This window comes from Mastigoproctus giganteus, chromosome 9, assembly GCF_048544385.1.
Source record: "Mastigoproctus giganteus isolate SK-2022 chromosome 9, ASM4854438v1, whole genome shotgun sequence".
Taxonomy (NCBI): Eukaryota; Metazoa; Arthropoda; class Arachnida; order Uropygi; family Thelyphonidae; genus Mastigoproctus; species Mastigoproctus giganteus.
The window spans coordinates 55,274,271-55,294,899 of record NC_143583.1 but is presented as its reverse complement, the minus strand read 5'-3'; the positions used below and the strand labels follow the sequence as shown (position 1 = coordinate 55,294,899).

Sequence of the window (20,629 nt, the reverse complement as noted above, 5' to 3'; positions counted from 1 at the left end):
CACGATTTGAGCAAATGTTGACATCAGAAGTTTTTAAACAGTAATCCAACCAAGGAAAAGAAGAAAAGAAATCTCGCAGGTCATCCCATTTTGCATTCTTGTAATGCCAAACAAAATGAGGTTGGGAATAGCCATAAGATAAAGGCTCCATTGGAGAAGAGACAATCACCAAGTTCTGATCTGAAGTGCCTAAAGGACCTCTCACTTCGACCGTGTACTTAGAAGGGTTGTTTGTGAGAAAAAGATCAAGCATGTTGGCTGTATGATTAGGATTGTCCAGTATTCTTGTAGGTAAATGAACAATCTGTGCAAGGTCATTAGTAATTGCAAAAGCCTCAGCATATCAACCAGCTGTGTTGTTGTGACTAGAAAACGGAAGCCAGCTGGAGTTGTAAACATTAAAATCACCAAGGAAAATTACCTCACCATTAGGAAAGTTGGACTGGAGAAAGTCAAATTGCAAAGAGAGGAAGTCAAAGAGCTCCAAGTGATTAGTGGAGTTGGGAGAGCGGTAGAGACAACAGATGAATTTTACACAATAAGGTATAGAGATTTTAAGCCAGAGAAGACCAAAGAGAGTAGATTCCAAATTGCCAACTCTCTGACAGCGAATATCAGAATGGACATATGCACAAGTACCACCTTTGAGGTGAAAGGAATCATACTGCAAATAATTTGGGCATCTGAGATGAGCAGTAGTTGAATTAATCGATAACTGAGATTCTGTCAGAAAAAAGTACATGGGGTTTGGCAGACTGCAAGTGGAAATGTACATCGTTAAGATTAGAATTGAGACCACGTATATTTGTGAAATGAATTAGGAAGTGCTTGGGAGGTTTAGATCTTTTCACAGATAAGCTTGCTCTATTAGTTTGACAATTCATGGTGTATTCAATAGTAAGAAAAAGTGGGTGGGACATGTGTATGAAGTAACGAAATTTTTGGATACACATGGTAAGAATATACCCAGATCCTTGACATAATGTGGCCTTGACAGTGCTTCCCGCACACACACTACTCGGACCCCCTCCAGTCACCATCTGGCAGAGTAGAGGTAGCAAGATTATACACTAGCTGATCCAGAAGCCTCCTAGAGAGTTACCAATATGTTCGGTCCGGTTTAGAGCTGTACCCTTGAAATGTTAGGAATATTGGATCTTGCCACAGTGTTCATCATAACCTCAAAAGTCATCAATCTTACTGCATGATGGAAGAGATAGGGAAGGGTTGACCGGAACTTAGCTCTATAGACTAAACATGAGTTTCGCCACTTCAAGTCTCTTGGCATCACTCTACAGTTTTGACATTCCTGAAACCTGGAAAAGATCCATCCAACCCCTATAGCTATAGACCCATATCTCTTTCAAGCTGCCTCAGGAAAATTCTTGAGAAAATTATCCATAGAAGACTTGTCTGGATCATTGAGTCGGAACAGCTAATGAGCCATAGTCAATATGGCTTTCGTCAAAACAGGTCATGTTTAGATCTTATGGTCAAGGCTGAATTTGCCATCTGTAATGCTTTTGTCAAACATGAACATCTAGTAATGGTTTCAATAGACATAGAGAAGGCTTTTGATACCACCTGGCAGCATGGTATACTTAGTGATCTTTACTTTCGTGGACTACATGGCAACCTTCCTATATTTGTTGAGAACTTTCTACATACTAGATCATTTCAAGTTTGATACCAACATGCCCTCTCCAACTTTCATTCAGGAGGAAGGTGTTCCACAGGGATCAGTATTGAGTGCTACTCCTTTTGCTATTAGAATTGATTCCATCACTAAACAGCTTCCAAACACAATCGAGACTTATCTTTATGCAGATGACCTTTCGATCTCCTGCCATTCCCAAAACATGAGATCTATTGAAAGACAGCTTCAAATATCACTAAATAAAATACAACAATGGGCCAGCTTCAACGGCTACCGACTCTCTCAGCAGAAAACAATTGCAATTCATTTTTGTAGACAACGAAAACTTCATCCAGATCCTGAACTTAAAATTTCCAATGTGTCCATCCCAATTGCTACTAACATCAGATTTCTAGGATTAATCCTTCACCACAAATTAAATTTCCTATATCATATTAAAAATGTACAGACTTCCTGTCTAAAAAAAGTTAAACAGACTCAGAGCTTTATCTGCCCAAACGTGGGGTGCAGATCGTACCTCCCTGCTTCGGTTGTACAGGGCATTAATCAGATTCCGTCTCAATTATAGTGCTCCCATCTATGATTCTGCCAGAAAGAGTGCATTATGCTGTCTTGATCCCATTCAACACAGTGCTTTGAGAATTGCAATTGGTGCATTCAGAACGTCACCAGCATAGTCTTTACATTGATGCTCACGAGCCCCCGCTAACTTTACGCAGGAAAACATGCTGTCAGGATACACAGTTGTGCCTCTCATCCCATTCAGTCATACCTTTTAAACCCACTGTTAGAAAACCTATACAGAAACAAACCCAGCATAGTAAAACCAGCTGGTCTTTGCTTTCTTGAACTGGTGCAGGTTTGGAATATTTCCATCCTTTCTGTACAGCAGGTACCAACTTTTACTCAACCACCATGGGCTCCTCCTCCTCTTCCAACATATGACACTTACCTCTGCCAATGGAGAAAGAATATTTTGCAAGCAACAAATGTCAAACAAGTTCATGATATTCACACTCAAAGATATATTGATTTCTACCAAATTTAAAGAGATGGCTCTAAGTCTAATGTTGGACCAGCTGCAGTGTTTCCAAATACAGTTGTATCAGTATCCCTTCCATCAGAATTTAGTATCTTTTCTGCTGAATTATATGCAATAAAACTAGCTTTAGAAAATCTCTATTCTGACTGTTCTTTAAAATCTGTTATTTATACTGATTCCCTCAGCTCAATCACGTCGCTGTGTAATTCTGCAGATAAAGTTCACCCTATTCTAGATGAAATCAGAAGCTTGTTACTACAAATCAAAAAACGCCACCAACTGGTCACTTTTTGTTGGATTCCAGCCCATTCCGGTATTTTAGGCAATGAACTGGCCAATAAAGCTGCAAAAAATCCAACTACCTTAGATTTAACCAATATCCCTGTTCCAGCCTCAGATTATGCACTAACCATTCGGTGCCTCTGTAGCCAGGTGGGCAGGAGCAGCAGTGTGTAGCACACGCTTCTTGATTAGACCGGGGTTCGAGCCAGTGACCACCAAATATGGAGGATGCAGAAAGGTCAGGGAATGACCACCACATAATCCCGGAGCAATATGGCCTTAGTTGCTAATGCTCCTAAAACCAAATAACAAACAAACAAACTAACTGTTCATGCTGCTTGCCTATCACAATGGACAGCACTCTGGCACTCTCAAACTAATAATAAACTCTTTCAGTTTAAACAAGATCTGAAAATTTGGCACTCCAGTGTCCATACATCGAGAAGAGAAGTAGTCCTTTCAAGGGCAAGAATAGGTCATACTCATCTGACACATCTTTATTTACTCACAGGAGACGATCCACCACAATATACACATTGCTGTAACAATTTGACTGTTAGACATATTCTCATTGACTGCCCCTACTATAAACAACACAGAGCTTCATCCTTGATCTCACTGATAAATCTTTGTAAACCAATAACCCTTGAAAATCTCATTGGTGATAAGGCAAATATTTCTGAATTTTTTGACTTCCTCAAGCAAACTGGACTTTTTAATAATTTATGATTTCAGATTTTCTTTTGACTTTATGGAAATTCCTCATCTCTTAAAATAATAAGTGAATAGGCACATTATAGCCATAGTAGCTTATGTTCCATTAGCTTCCATAACAACAACAACAACATCTCTCTCTCTCTCTCTCTCTCTCTCTCTCTCTCTCTCTCTCTCTCTCTCTCTCTCTTTCGGGGTAATTCAGAAATTTTTTTTTTTGTTTTGGCTGGTGTAGCATAAGCCTCAGGCTTCCTTGCGCCACATGGCTAATTATAATAATATCAGTTTGGCTCTGGAGAGATTACTTATCGGTAGAATTTTTCTCAGCATGGTCTGTGCTTGTTATCAGGAGAGAGAGAGAGAGAGAGAGAGAGAGAGAGAGAGAGAGAGAGAGAGAGAGACTTAAATAGCAAGGTTGAAGGTTGAAAGAATATTTGCTGATGCTATTAAAGCAGTGTTAGATGGGTCTTAAAACTGCTAGCTGGGGGGGGAATATATATGGACTGAGATTAACATTAGCTACAGGCAGAGGTGAAAGTGATTCTTGCACTGTTTCTATTGGAATGTGCAGCAGCCTGGAAATGAAGGTGCTGGGGATTTCAAGGGCAGCTATGAGTAATCATGGATCAGATAAGTACATTGACTGTGTTATGGTAAACAAGGGTAATAACAGGTGCATGTACACCAATGCTAGGAGCATAATAAATAAATCTGATGAATTTGAAGTGTTGGCCATAAAGTGACAAATATTCATTCAAAGGTAAATGAAGCAAACTTAAGATTGGTATGGGCTTGCAGATAGGATATGAGAAGAGAGATATTCAAAGCAAAAAGGAAAGGTAATATCCTCAGATGAAGAGGAAGGGAGGATAGAGGAAAGGGATCCTACTCAGAGCATTGTTAAAGATCTGACAGAAAAGAGGATAACTGGAGGAAAACAGTGAATGGAAGGTTAATAGTCCGGAATCACTGATTTGTACCATTATATTGAGCCATAATATTATCATTCTATTGCTACAATGAACAATGTTCTGGTATGATACAAGTGCCGTGTTTATCATGAGGTCATTTTACATAAATGCTTTCAGTTTCAATAAAAAAGTGAATTAAATCTCTGAATTGTATTTTACTTCTTTTAGGATTTGAATTTTACACTGAAAAATATGTAATTTTATTGTAAAATAAATTTGTAGCATAATGGGTAGCCTACCCTGTATAAAGACTGTCCTTTTCATGTAGTCTATTTGCCCAAATTCAGTTTACAATTAAGTAAATATAAAGTGTGATCAAAATTCAGGGACTGAACTAATATTTCAGAAATGATGAAGCTTTCCTGCTGTTTGGATAGATTACTTATTAGATTACAAAGTCATCTCCTTTGAAGTAGTCCTTGTATGTATGCAGATTCCAAAGCTTCTGGAAGCATTTCAGATAGGCTTATTTTGATCTAATAGGTCCTCTATGATGTTTGAATGATATTCTCAGTAATTGCAAATCTGTGACCTTTCATGGGAGAGCACAGTGATGGAGTGCTTCTCAAGAACCTGTTGAATGAAAAGTACCAAATATGCAGGGGCATTGGCATATTTTCAGTGTCCCCCCCCCACACACACTCAGTGAAATGGTCAATTCCCTGAGCCCACTTTTGTGGCCAATTTTTCTGAACACCATTGTACAATCATCACAGAACTGTTTTTTAATATTTTTGGTTTGCTGTTTGACTATGTAGTACAAATTCATAATGAACAATTCCCTGTGAGACATAGAATATACATGATTTTTGCTTTTTTTTTTTTTTTTTGGACTTGTAGATGATGTAGTCATCCATTGAAGGACTGGGCATTTGTTTTTGAATCATAGCCATACACCTACAATTTATCACCAGTCACGATGGTAGAAACAAAATGTGGGTCAACAGTAGCATGTTCATGAAGATTTTGAAATGCAAGAACTCTGTGCACTTTGATCATCAGTGAGATGCAAGGCACAAACTTTGCTGAAATGTGTCACATTCCCAAATCTTGTGTTAAAATTGATTGACATGTCCCATAAGAAATAGTAGTTTCACTAGCAACTATGTGAATAATTGAACATTCATCACTACTGAGCAGATCATGAACAATTTTATTGTGAGTGATTTAATCATTGGATTTTGAAGTTGAAGGATAGCCAGAATGAGAATCATCTTTGACAGACAAAGGGGCCATTTTTTTAACTTTGACAAGCACACAACTTTTTCTCTGAAAGCTGTTTTTAACATTTTGTGGATTTCTATTGCACTTTTCCCTAATTTGAATAAATATTTTATGCAAATTCTCTGCTCACTAAAATCATTCATTTTAAAATGTAACAATGCATAAAACACCTATTCAGTATCTGCTAAACCAGAGACCACTTGAAGTGTTCATGGGTTACGAAGTGTAGATGAGTCACAAAGAAGTTGATTCATTATGTGTCTCAATTTCAGGATACAAAATCAGTCTCTGAACATTTTGATTTGCACCTCATGTGTATACCTACTATGATTAAAAGTTAATTATGAGCAGTGCATGGCAATATTATTATTAGCATTTAGTGTTAAATGGCCAAATGATATTAGGGAGCAGACTTTTTTGCATCTGCTAAAAAAACCCAGAAAACCCCTTTTGCTAATTGCTCATACTTTTCCCAATTCCAAGCAAATAACCATTCAAATTCTGCCTTGAACTTTAACAAACTTTCCACATTGGCTACTTTGGATGATAATTTATTACAGTAATCTATAACACATGTTGCTCAAAGGTAAACTTTATAAAATCAAACCAGTTATTCCTAAGATCCCCCCCCCAAAGATGTCTAATTAGTATTATTGAAAGTGTGACTATATTATGAGTAAATAATGTGGTTATTTAAGACTATTCCTGAAAAAAAAAAAAAAAACACTTACCCTCCAAACAAGTATAGAATATTAATGCAGCAATTAAGGTTATACTTAGCAAGGTGCCATTCTGCTACTTAAATAGCAAGTTACCTTAATAATCAAAATAAAATCAAATCATGGAATTAAAAAAAAAAAAAAAAAAACTGAAGTGTTACTCATTTCTTGCAGTGCAGATGTATGATTTTTCACCTAAGGTAATGCACACTCACACCCATAAGTTTTAAAGATTATAAAGTATTTAAGGGCAAAGGACTCATGCTACAAGGTAGAATGACTAACATGTAGGTTAGTGCAAATGCATGCTTTTAACATAGCTATCTACCAAAGTAGTTAAATTAATTAATTAAATTGGCATCGTTTTGGTTATACCTCATATTGTGAATGCCTTCACGATGAGTTGCCATGGTACCAGTGGAGAAGACTATTGTTATTTATTCTCAGCAGATACCACCACCCAGACGGCACCGTTTCAAAGCTTGTTGGTACCTGCAAGAAAAGCCAACAAGCTTTGAAACGGTGCTGTCTGGATGGTGGTATCCGCTGAGAATAAATAACAATAGTCTTCTCCACTGGTGAAGTGTTATTTATTCGAGGTAGTACAATACCATGGCAACTCATTGTGAAGGCATTCACAATATGAGATATAACCAAAACGATGCCAATTTAATTAATTGATTTAACTACTTTGGTAGATAGCTATGTTAAAATGATGCATTTGCACTAACCTGCATGCTTTAAAGATATAACCACGTTTTGTGTTTTTGTAGTTAACTGGTTATATGAACTAATTTTATTATGATAGTTGTCCATGATGGGTTAACGTATGCAGTATTTACATAAATTTTCTTTTTTGTGCTTATTGGTGAAAATTTCCATGATAACATGCAAGAACTGATATAACTTCTATATAAATCCCTGTATAAACATCTTCAACTTTTGAATATCCCTGGCCAGTTCAATTAAATGCCAATTTCCATATAATTTTCAAATGGGGTGAAGGGAACTTAGTTAACTTCAATCCTACTAAAACTCATTTCTGGTTTTTTTTTTTTTTTTCTTTGCAAAAAAGAATATTGTTCCTATGCTCATTGTCAGTGACACTCAGATTTCTAGACATGATCATATCTTTATTAAGAATTATCCTTATTTCTAATCTCTCTCTCTCTCTCTCTCTCTCGGCATAAGCTCATCAGAAATATTACTTTTTCTGCATCATAAAACTGGGTTTTGTTTTTAACTCTTGCATTACTTTTCTTCTAAAAAAAAAGCTACTGACTCTATAAACCTCAAATCCACCATGGAATATTGTTCACATATCTGGGGTGGTGCTCCCCCCCTCTCTCTCTCTCTCACTCTCACTCACTCACTCACTGCTAGACTCTATTCAAAAGCGTGTAGTCAGGTTAAGTAATGACCTGTCTTTTATTAAGTCTCTGTCTGATAGATGTTCAGTTTCTGCTGCTTGTATTTTTTGTATATGAAGTGTGGCAATAAAGTTCCCAGAGCAGTACAACAAAAAGAACACAAAGTGAAGGAGGTCAGAAATGGTTTTCTTTTTAATCAAAATAATCACAACTTGATTGAATGTACTTTTTACATGCTGTTCTAAAAGGGCCAGTGAAGGCATTCCAAGTGATGTTCAGTCCAACAGTTTTTTTTTTTTTTTCTTTATGTCCTCAATATCCTGAAATCTGTCCTTTAAGGGCAGTTTTCAACCTGGGTAAAAGGAAGAAGTCTGCTAGTGCTAGATTGGAAGAGTAGGCAGATGGTTGATCTGTATAATGCCATGTTTCATCAGAAATATCTACACAATAATTTTGAAATGGGCAGGGCATGTTCATGCAACAGGAACCAGCTCCCTTTCTCTTTAAATTGTGGCCTCGCCTTGGAAATGCCCTTCAGTAGTGTTTGAAGCACCTGTATGTAGAATGCAGCATTCTGAGAGTTAAATGATGATCTCTTGCCATAATTTCCCAAACTTTTGCAACACTATTTTTATTTTGAGAGGTTGGCTGAGGCAAACTTCTTGATGTTATTGCAAACATCCTCACATCCATCTTTGAACCCACTTATACCTTTTTTTTTTTTTTTTTTTTTTTGTAGTTCTTGGCACATCAGCTTCTGTGGCCATAATGAACCTCCCAAGGTTTTTGCAGTACTTTCATCCAGGCCCGAGGCGGGATTCGAATCCGCGACCTTTGGGTTGCCAGGCAGGCACTTTACCCACCCGGCTAGCCCAGTCGACCCCGCTTATACCATTCAAATGCAATGGTATGATTTAACATTTTCATCACCATAAACAATTTTTAACATTTTGTTCATTTATTTTGCAGATTTTTCCAGTTTAAAGCAAAATTTGATATTTGTTTGGTGCTCCATTTCAAAATTGTGACAGAAAGCTGACAGTACTAACTAAACTAGTTATTACTTGCAACCTGTTAGCCTACTGGACAATCTCCGTACCACCATCTGTTGAAGGAGGTTTTAACCACAACGTTTCACTACTTCCGTTTATTTTCAAACTCATTGAACATGACCAGAACAGCAACAGTCTGGGAACTTTATTCCCACACCTTGTATATTTCCACGGGTGCCATTCTTCTGAATTGGCATATGTAATTCCACTGCCTTGTTCCAAACTAGTCCAAACACATGCTACAACCAGCCATCCTTATTCCCTTGTATTTCTGTTCTCTAGAACAACCTTCCTTCATGTGTATTTCTATTTCCTGAAAATTCTAATCTACAAATGTTGAAGTCTATTATCAATATGTATCTTCTGTCTTCTCAACCTTGCTCATAGGTTCTAATATTATTGTTGAATTATATGTTCACTTTTTGTGTTTGGAGTTTCATAAAAGACAAAAGAGTGTCAAGAGTGTCAAGACTAATACTCAAGATTTCTAAGAGATACAAGCTAAAGATTATAATGATTTATGCACCAACATCGAGCCATGATGATGAAGAGGTTGAAGAAATGTACACTGAAATTGAGACTCTTCTAGATGAGCAGAAAACCCACTACACTATTATTATGGGAGACTTCAATGCTAAGGTTGGAAAAAGACAAAACAGCACAGAAAGGGGAACTATAGGAAATTTTGGAATTGTTGAAAGAAATGAAAGAGGTGAAAGACTTGTGGAATTTGCAGAATCTCAAGGACTGTCAGTAATGAACACTTTTTTCAAGAAACGGGTGAACAGAAAGTGGACATGGAAGAGTCCAAATGGATTAACTACTAATGAAATCGACTTCATCCTCACTAACAGAAGATATATTGTGAATGATGTTACTGTCCTGAATAAGGTAAATGTTGGAAGTGATCACAGAATGGTAAGATGTACACTTCATATAGATGTAGGAAAGGAAAGGAAAAAACTGACTCGAGTAAATAATACAAAGGTCTTTGAAATAACAGAGGAGGAGAAAAAGCAGTATGTACTGGAACTTAAGAACAAGTTTGAGCTTCTGCAGACTGCTGAGGACCAAGATATCGACGAGGAATATTACAACTTTTTGAAAGTGATAAAGCCCAAGAAACCTATAGGGAAAAAGAAATCCAAAGAAGAAAAAATTAGTCAAGAAACACTTGTCATGATGAACCGAAGACGACAAATGAAAAGCAAGAAAAACACTGACAGGGAGAAAATCGAGTATACTGAGTTATGCAAAGCCATTAGAAAGAGACTCAGAGAGGACATAAGAAGATTTAACACAAGAAAAGTAGAACAAGCATTAAGGGAAAACAAAGGATTTAAATCAGCAGCCATGAGCAGTAATACAGAAAGCCAAATGATACTGAAACTGAAGAATAGTGATGGTGTACTTATAAACAGCAGAGAAGGCATAATTCAAATAGCAGAAGACTACTATAGAGAAGTATACAAGGAGCAGGGGAATGATGCCAGCAGTGGGGAAGATGGATTGCAAAGTAGCAACACATACGACATACCCAATATTCTTCCTGATGAGGTAGAGCATGCATTGAAGAAAATGAAGAATCAGAAAGCCCCGGGGGAAGATGAAGTTACTGTAGAGTTGTTAAAATTGGGAGGAAGAGACATAACACAAAAACTGGCAAGGCTCTTCACAAAGTGCATTAGAAAAGGTGTGACGCCTAAGCAGTGGAATAATGCAATCATAGTTTTGCTGCATAAGAAAGGAGATAAATCAGAAATTGGAAATTATAGACCAATTAGCTTGCTATCCCACATCTACAAGTTGTTCACAAGGGTCATTACTAACAGATTAGAAAGAATACTGGATGAGAATCAACCGAAAGAGCAAGCTGGCTTTAGGACAGGATTCTCAACTATGGATCACCTTCATGTAATATCACAGCTAATGGAGAAAGCAAATGAATATAAAATACCATTATGCCTGGCATTTGTGGATTATGAAAAGGCATTTGACTCCATACAGCATAAGGCAATGTTTTGGGCACTGGAAAGACAAGGCATTGATACCCGATATATTATGATTTTGAAGAAAATATACGAGAGTGCTACCTCCTTTATTAGACTAGACAAAGACAGTAGGAAATTTAAAATTGAGAAAGGAGTTCGACAAGGAGACACAATATCTCCAAAGCTGTTTACTGCTGCCCTTGAGGAAGCTTTCAGAAGATTAGACTGGTCGCAGAAAGGAGTCAATGTGAATGGAGAGTACCTAAACCATTTACGATTTGCAGATGACATTGTGGTCATAAGCCATGATCCCAAAGAATTAGAGGAAAATCTTAATCAGTTATGCACAGCTAGTAAGGATTTTGGACTAAAGATGAATATGGCTAAAACAAAAGTAATGATGAACAAGTATGCCACAGAAAGGGAAATAATGATTGAAGGAGCAGTAATCGAAAAGGTGGAGTCATATACTTATCTGGGACAAGTTATTAGCTGTAATAATGATAAATGGCTGGAAGTCAAGAGAAGAATAAATTTTGGATGGATAGCATTCAGGAAATATAGTCACATACTGAAGAGCAATATCCCAGTTTGTCTGAAACGTAAAATAATGGACCAATGTATACTCCCCATCATGACTTATGGAAGTGAAACTTGGGCACTCACCAAAAGAATGGAAGAGAAGCTGAGAACTACACAGCGAAGAATGGAACGAATCATATTGGGAATAAGACTGTTAGATAAGAAGAGAAACACATGGATTAGGCAACAAACTCAAGTAAAGGACATTCTTATCAAAACTAAAGAACTAAAATGGTCTTGGGCAGGACACATAGCTCGAAGACATAATGACAGATGGACTAAGAAAATAACAGAATGGTATCCAAGAGGAGCTAGAAGAAAACCTGGAAGACAAAGGCGGAGATGGATAGATGAAATTCATGAGTTTGTGGGTAGTAAATGGATGTCCAGTGCTCAAAACAGAAAGAACTGGAAAGTTGCTGGAGAGGCCTTCATCCTACAGTGGATTGAAAATGGCTGATGATGATGATGATGATGATGAAAAGACAAAAAAAAACTGAGAGAAACTATATATAGAATTCAGTAACCATTAAATAAACTGCATTATGTACTAAGTTGTCAAATAAATATAATTTTATTAAACACAGTGTCTTCTGCATTATTGGATCTACTGATTTGCAGATGTACTAATTTAATAAATTGGTCTTTTTTTATAATATTGTCCATGAATGCTGTTTTTTATAGTCGAGAATTGGGACAATAAATACAATAATGTGTAATACCTAGCTATTATCAGTTATACACTGGTGTGCAAAATTTAAGGGCCAGTCAGGTTTTTACATGATTGGTCCTTAAATTTTGCAGACAGTTTTTAAATTCTGTACAGTGGAACCAACTGATGATGTTACCAACAGCAAATTCTAAGTGGGAAGCATTCAAGGAATTAATAGTGGAAGCTACTAAACGTTTCATACCTATTAAGAAATATTGTTCAAGGTTTAGGCCTAAATGATTGTCAAATGAACTAATGAGACTCGTAGCAGAGAAGAAAAATGCATGGGATGCATATAAATTATCAGGTGACACAGAAGCCTATGATATATATATATAAGCTAGTCTGTAATCAAGTCACAAAGGAGGTTAGGCAGGTGAAGGCAGATTACGAGAAATCTTTAGCAAAGGATGCTTAGAAAAACAGCAAGGATTTCTTTACTTATATAAACTCTAAAAGGAAGGGGATGAATCTGATTGGTCCACTTGATATCAATGGTTCGACTGTTAATGATCCTGCTCAGATAGCAAACAAACAGAATGAGTATTTTGCATCTACATTCACACATGAGGAGTTATTAAGGTTTGAAAATGCCACAAGGTTATCAAATTGTAACAGGGTGCTTAATGATTTTGTAATAACTGAGAGCAAAGTGGAGAAGAAATTGTTGAAGTTAAACATAAGAAAGGCACCTGGAGTGGATGGGATCTCTCCAGTTATGTTAAAGGAGGTGGCAAAGGAAGTAAGCAAACCCTTAGCCATAATTATGAGAGCATCCTTGGACTCAGGGGAGGTCTCCACAGGCAGATGTGGAGATGTGCAAATGTATCCCCAATTCACAAAGGGAGACAAAGGGTGATACAAGTAAATTGCAGACAAGTTAGTTTAACTTCTGTTCGAGATAAAATAATGGAGTCACTGGTTAAAGATGAATTGCAGGATCATCTAGACAAGACTGCAGCAATAATTCAGACACAGCATGGGTTTAAGAGAAAGTCTTGTCTGACAAATTTGATTGGTTATTATGATGTGGTTACAAAGGAATTGGATGCAAAAAATAATTTTGATATCATATACTTGGATTTCAGGAAAGCTTTTGACACTGTTGTGCATGGAAGACTATTGTACAAATTGGAACAGAATGGTATTAAGGGTAAGTTACTACAATGGATAAAAGGATGGTTGAGTGGGAGAAGACAGAGGGTAGTAATCAATGGGTGCTGCTCTTCGTGGACTAATGTTATTAGTGCAGTCCACAGGGTTCGGTGTTGGGTCCACTGTTGTTTTGTATATTTATCAATGATATTGATGAAGGTATATCAGGCTTAGTATTGAAGTTTGCAGATGATACAAAGGTTGGCAGGGTTGTTAATGACAGTAATGGCAGTGTGTTACTGCAACAGGAACTAGAAAATTTGGGCAGATGGGCTGAGAAGTGTCAACTGAAGTTTAACATTGAAAAATGCAAAGTACTGCATATGGGTAGAAGTAACTCCAGAGAAATGTACCAACTGTGTGGTACTACACTTAGGGTGGTAGAAAATGAAAAAGACCTGGGAGTAGTTGTGCAGTCAGATATGAAGTTTTCTGAGCAATGCAGGCAGGCTGCCAGGGCAGGTCATGGGGTGTTGTCAATGATATACAGGAATTTTGTTAGCAGGGAAAAGGGGGTGATTGTCCCTCTGTATAAGGCAATGGTCAGCCCACGTCTTGAGTACTGCGTGCAGGTCTGGAGGCCTCATTTTAGGAAGGATGTAGATTTGCTTGAGCATACAGAGAAGGGCAACTATTTTGATGAGGGGAATGAAGGGATCTTCTTACCAAGAGAGGCTTAAGTTCTGCAAATTGCAATGGCTGGAGACTAGGCACCTGCGAGGGGATCTGATTGAGGTGTATAAGGTCTTGAATGGGTTGAGCACGCTGAATTCTAATGGGATTCTGCCACTTATGAACCTAAGGGGGCATAAATTGAAATTGAGGAAGGACAGATGTAGAATAGAGGTGCGGAAATTTGTCTTTAGCCAGCGGGTGGTTAATTGCTGGAAGAAACTTCCATCTGTCATTGTGGAAGGAGGAACTGGACAAATATTTAGAGGGGATGGTTTTGTAATTGGTTTTTTTTTTTTTTTTATGGTATGGGAAAAGCATACCAAAGGAACCTCGTGAGGTGCAGAAATGAAACCAACACCGACGCAACAACGGAAACAAAACAGTACAGAGGGACTTCATTCAAAAATGGCAACATAGCACTGGCTGCCATAATACAGATGCATAACTGCCAAAGATGGAAGAAAGGGACAAAGCGGTTCTCAGTAGGAGATATAGCCACCCCTAATGTTGGTGCAGGCTTTGCACTGCCTGTCCATACTTAGAACAATGTTGTTGATAAGTTCTTGTGGTAACATCGTTCATTCCTCTGTCAGTGCCATCTTCAGCTGGTGAACATTCTGGTGGGTATGAACGTGCCACTAGGCATCTCCCCAGAGCATCCCATATGTGTTGGATGGGATTTAGATCCGAGGGGGGGGGAATGGGTAGGCAATCCATACGAACAATGTCCTCACTTTTCAAAAGCATATCACAGAGCAGTGCAATGGGGTGTGACGTTATCATCCATAAACATGAACTCTGGGCCAATGGCACCTCGGAACAGATGCACGTAGGGAAGGATTACCTCAGTACAGTAGCATGCACCACTTAACAGTACTGTCTTCCAGTATCTGGAGTTGTGTACGTCCATCCAAGATAATGCCTCCCCAGATGAGAACACCTCGACCGCCATATCGATACCTTTCACTGATGTTTGCAGAGTGATACTGTGTGCGAATCTCTTGCCAGATTATCTGACATCCAGAATCGCTGCTGAGAATGAATCTACTCTCATCAGTAAAGAGTATCTTAAGTAAAGATTTTGTGGTTTCTAACCTTTAGAAATAGCGTTGGTCCCTAAGTTTTTCACACCAGTGTTTATTACAGCTTCCGTACTGTATAATTTCAGATGTGCCTTATTTTATTATGATGATTATTATTAGTTATAAAATAAAAATCATTCTGAAATTGAATATTATAGCAGATTTCTTTAACAAGGGTCATAAAATGGGCTTATGGTTTTGCTTGCCTTTTTGGCCATTCATGAGTTTAATGAAAAGTAAGGAGAGAGAGAGATTTTGTAAAGAGATTTATTTTTTGTTTGTTGTTTATTTATTTTGGTTTTTAGGAGCATTAGCAACTAAGGCCATATTGCTCCGGGATATGCGGTGGTCATACCCTGACCTTTCCGCATCCTCCGTATTTGGTGGTGACGGGCTCGAACCCCAGTCTAATCAAGAAGCGTGTGCTACGCACTGCTGCTCCTTCCCACCTGGCTACGGAGGCGCCTTTATTTTTTTGTACATTAAGGTAAGGAAGGTCTGGAATAAAAGTTTACTAATTTTATTTGAAAATTTATACATCACTTCTTATAATTTAGTGAATTGAAAAAATGATTATATAGAAGTGACACGTTCCATTTAATGGCCTGTTTAAATATATTCATCAGGCAGATTATATTATCTTGGCAATTCCACCAGCAATTCAGACCAAAATCCATTACAATCCTCCACTTCCACCTCACAGGAATCAGTTGCTACAACGGATGCCAATGGGAACAATGATGAAGTGTATATTGTATTACCGTAATGCATTCTGGAGACCCAAAGGTAAATTTTTCATTATCTATCTTTTATGATTTTCAAAAAAAAAGGGAAAAAAGTGTAAACTGTCATCCATAATATTAATTAGAGAGAGAGAGAGAGAGCTAAATCTTATAAAAACTAGAAATTCACACCATTTTTAATTCTGATAAATTTTTGGTGTTGGTCATGGAGAGGTTTCTGAATGAAAGGTCTGTGAATTAGAAATGTGCAAGTTTGTAAACATAATTGTTTACCGAAAAATTTTAGGATAAAATATTTCATTAGTCAAAGGACCAGTAATTTATAATTTTTTTATATAATATTAAGTATAAAAAACAAGCCAGTATAACTTAAAAAAGAATTGTGGTTATTAGAGACAGATAGCATAAAATGTTCCCCAAGTAACTGCCAATTTCTTTTAGATATGACTTAAAATGACTTAAATGGCAAAATTTTTTTCAGATTCAAATTTTATATATTTTATTTAGCATAAAAATATTTAAATATTGATATGAAAGACTTCAATGCACTCCATATTTGTGTTTCAAAGGATACTCTGGTTCATTTTTGATCAGTGGATTAGGTGATGATCATCCCGTTGGCTTTACATTGGATGATACAAAACCTGATGGAACATATCCAGCAATTGTTGGGTAAGTCACGTTCTGTTTTCTTTTATGCATATTAGAAAATTAAATCATAGATGTTAAATTACTTTTATATTTTATTTTTCTGTATCAGTTGTCTGTTTAATGATAAGAATTGAATTGTTAGATTGTTGAGTTTTTGGTATTTTAATAGTTATTAGCTATTGATAGATTGATAGCAAAAACTTGTTAAGCGTGTTCTTTTCAAAACCGGGTTTTATTATCAAATTTGGCTAAGAATCATAAGATTAGATTTTAAAAACGTAAGTAGAATATAATCCACTTTCCACTTTTTACTATAAACTTTTCTCTTCTATTTCAGAGGATGTCTGTTTCTCCTTCCCATTATCTTCTATCCAACTTTCCCTTCTTTTCCAATTCCCATACTTTTCATTCTTATTTCCACTTCCTTTCCCTAAATACCTTGAGGCTCCCAGGCTTGCCTGATAGCCCCAGTAAGAGTTTCAGGTAAAGGGTAGTCCCTGACGTGCCTCCTCATAACCAAGGTTGGGAGTCGGGGGCAGGGGACCAGGTGTCCCCTTACCCCTGGCTGCAAAGTTGCCAGGTGCCGGCACTCAACATAACAACACACATACTTGCACCCTACATACATTTTTTGGTGCAAAAAAAAAAAAGCAAAAAAAAGCAGCTCAAAGCCTAGGGCTTCCTTGCATCATATGATTAATACTAATATTTAAGTGCTATAACTCTATTTATATTTGTCACTCTGGCATAACTTCAATGTTTATTACTGTAAAAGATATATGCCATCTGCAGCAATAGACTACAAACTTGGTTCTTCAGAGAGCTTCATGGAATTATTCATTTTTTAGTTCAAGCATTCTCCATTAGTAGAAATTCATTACCAAATCATTAGGTTTAAGGCGAAATATCAATCAAGTCAATATGTAATAAGTGGTGTAAACGGTGGTGTATAATACAGGCTATCAATTGTATTTGGTGAATATGTATGGAAAATAATGTATAGATAGTAGTACCATATTGTACATTTCCAAGTCTTAATAAAGGATTTTGTTTGGAATAGATGGAGCCTAAACATTCATTCATCTTGGACTTATGAATTGACAATCAGTGCCAGTGCATATTGTATAATATGAAGGTTACAGATTATTGGTCAAATGCAATGGCAGAGCAAGCATACTGCAGTTAATCTTTTGGATTCTAAAGCTGAAACTGATAGTGAATTAATATGTTATGGGAGTATATCAAAAGCCATGGTGAATACTGTGTTATTGGATGTGTTATTTGGAGTTTGGGTAGAATTGTCCATGATATTGTTGGCTTTTGAAAGTTATGTACTAGATGGTTCCCTAGAATATTAAGTGTAAGAGTTGAAAGTGGAACATATAATGATTGGCTTTAAGGTAATTGTTTTGGAACATTTATGGAATTATATATGTGGATTAACAATTAGTGCCAATGCATATTGTGTAATGTTATGAAGGCTGCAGGAAGCAGTTAGACTGAAGAGACCTGGATTTTTATCTTCTCCATGATAATACTGGACTTCAAGTAGTGCATCAGACATAGGGGTTGTTTAAGATTTTGAGTGAAACAACTACTGTTTTACTCACTCTGTCTGATTTTCACATTTTATACATTTAAAACAGCACAATTCAGGACAGCAGTTCAAAAGAGCTGTTGCTGTTCAGCAAACAGTTTAACTGGTTATGTGCATAAAACTCAGATTTAACACTGGAGGAATGGCTTGATTAAATTATGAATAATGGTTCAGTTTTTTGGTAAATATGTGCTAAACATAGTGTGTAGATAGCAGTACTGTATTGTATATTTCCAAGTTCTTAATAAAGAATTTTTTTTTTTTGAAACATACATGGAGCCTAAATATTCATTCATATGGGACTCATGGATTGACAATCAATGCCAATGCATATTATGTAATATGAAGGCTACAGGAAGAATAGTCTTTCTGATCAACCCTACTGTGATTCATGGATCATATTTCAATTTATTGTAGTGATATGATAAACTAAAATTTGATAATATCACAAATTAAATATGTGAAAAAAAAATTATAGCACTGTTTCTTAGATCGAGATTATTCGCTGTTTCTAAACTTGAGATATTTTTTTTTTTTTTTTTTTTTTTTTTTATGTAAACCCCAAACACAAGAGGTATTAGAACCTATAGTACTTAGTACCATGCTTGGGTTGGAGTTTGAGAAGGCGAAAGAAGATATTTGTTGACATTGGACTTGAACTTCTGTAGACTATAATTTTCAGGAAATACGTATGAAGGCGGCACATGTTCGGACTGTTTTGAAAGAGAGAGTGGGAGTTATAGAAGCCAGTTCAGAAGAACAGTGCCCATGGAAGTATCTGTAGAAGAGGCATGCAGCAGAAACAGTACGTCTATGAGAGAGCGAGTGGAGGGAATCTGTTAGAGATGAATCATTAATTAAACTAACTGCCATCTTCTGAATGGAATCAAGAAGCCTGAGAGAGGTTTTCGGGGCACCACCCCACACGTGGGAACAATATTCCATGCCAGGGTGGATTTGTGATTTATACAGAGTGAGCAGCTGTTCGGAAGAAAAGTAATGCTGAGAGCGAAAGAGAAAACCAAGTTTTTTAGATGCAGAGGAAGCAATATTTGTAATGTGCTTGTACCAAGAGATTAGAAGTCAGGGTAACCCCCAAAAGAGATATATCATTTTGCCTAGAAATTGGAGTGTCGCTAAAGACAAGAATAGGAGCAGAAGAATCCTTTTTGCGAGATATAAGACAAGACTGAGTTTTAGAAGGGTTGAAATCAACTAAGCTGTCTTTGCCCCACTGGAGAATTACCTAAAGATTGGCATTTAAGGAATTGGAAACAGATTTTTGAGAAGTTGAAGCTGATTGAACAGGGCAAGTTTTCTCAAAATGGAAAGTGGAATGCAATGTGCTATCATCGGCAAAACTATGGATAGGATTTCCAGTCAATGGAAGAAGGTCATTAATATACAAGAGGAAAAGAGTTGGGGAAAGAACTGAACCTTGGGGGACACTGGCATTAGTGGAGAAGTTAGAGGACAGAGAACCATCTACCATCACCCTCAGTGAGCTATCAGAGAGAAAACTGGATAACCAGTTACTAAAAACAGTTGGCAAACCATAAGATGGAAGCTTGTTTAGAAGACGTCTATGCCAAACATGATCCAAAGCCTTTGAGATGTCAAGAACAACTACTTGTGTTTCACTGAACCTTTCCATTGAATTAGTCCATAAATGGGTAACATAAGCCAGAACATTACCAGTGGATCGAGACTGATGGAATCCATACTGGCGATCATTGATCAGACGGAAGAGTCTAGGTAGTTTAAGAGTTGGCGGTTAATTGATTTCTCCATTACTTTAGAAAGAGTAGAAGTAATTGCAATGGGACGATAATTGGATGGGCGGGATTTGTCACCCTTTTTAGGAACTGGCTGGATATGGGCAAATTTCCAAGCAGAAGGAAAAACACCTTTGGAATAAGAAAGTGAAAAAAGGCGGCAAAGAATAGGAGTAAGTTCAGGAGCACAGGTTTTGGAACAAGTGGAGAAATACCATCAGGACCTGGAGCTTTCTTAGGATCAAGGTTCATCAAAATCCTTCTGATATCCTTTTGACGGAAGACCACAGGAGGCATTGAATGTAGCGTGTTAGGAATGGTGGGAGGTGTTTTACCAAGATCATTAATACATGAGTTCAAAGAAAAATGGGATGCTAGCAGGTCAGCTTTACCCTTGGCTGAAGTGACAACAGAACCATCTGGTTTGGACAGAGGTGGGAGTAGAGATGGGCAAAAGTTGCGGCCAATAGCTTTGGCAAGAGACCAGAATGCTCGGCTACCATTAGGGCAAGAAGCAAGTTTTCTACTCTTAGCCTGTTCAAACTCTAGTTTGGACTGATTAATAACTGCTTTACAATTGTTGCGAGCTTTGGTGTAGGCAGAAAATGAAACTGAAGAATTGGAAACAAGCCAAT

At 37.2% G+C, this 20,629-nt stretch overlaps 1 protein-coding gene across 1 annotated transcript in view; it reads left to right on the top strand.

The window, feature by feature from the left end:
- LOC150080254 (amine oxidase [flavin-containing]-like) overlaps nucleotides 1-20,629 on the top strand; it is a 173,354-nt gene that overhangs the window by 108,093 nt on the left and 44,632 nt on the right. The window contains exons 9-10 of the mRNA XM_090381580.1: nucleotides 15,855-16,014; nucleotides 16,541-16,643. Coding sequence (XP_090237706.1) covers nucleotides 15,855-16,014; nucleotides 16,541-16,643 — 263 coding nt within the window. The remainder of the gene's footprint in view (nucleotides 1-15,854; nucleotides 16,015-16,540; nucleotides 16,644-20,629) is intronic.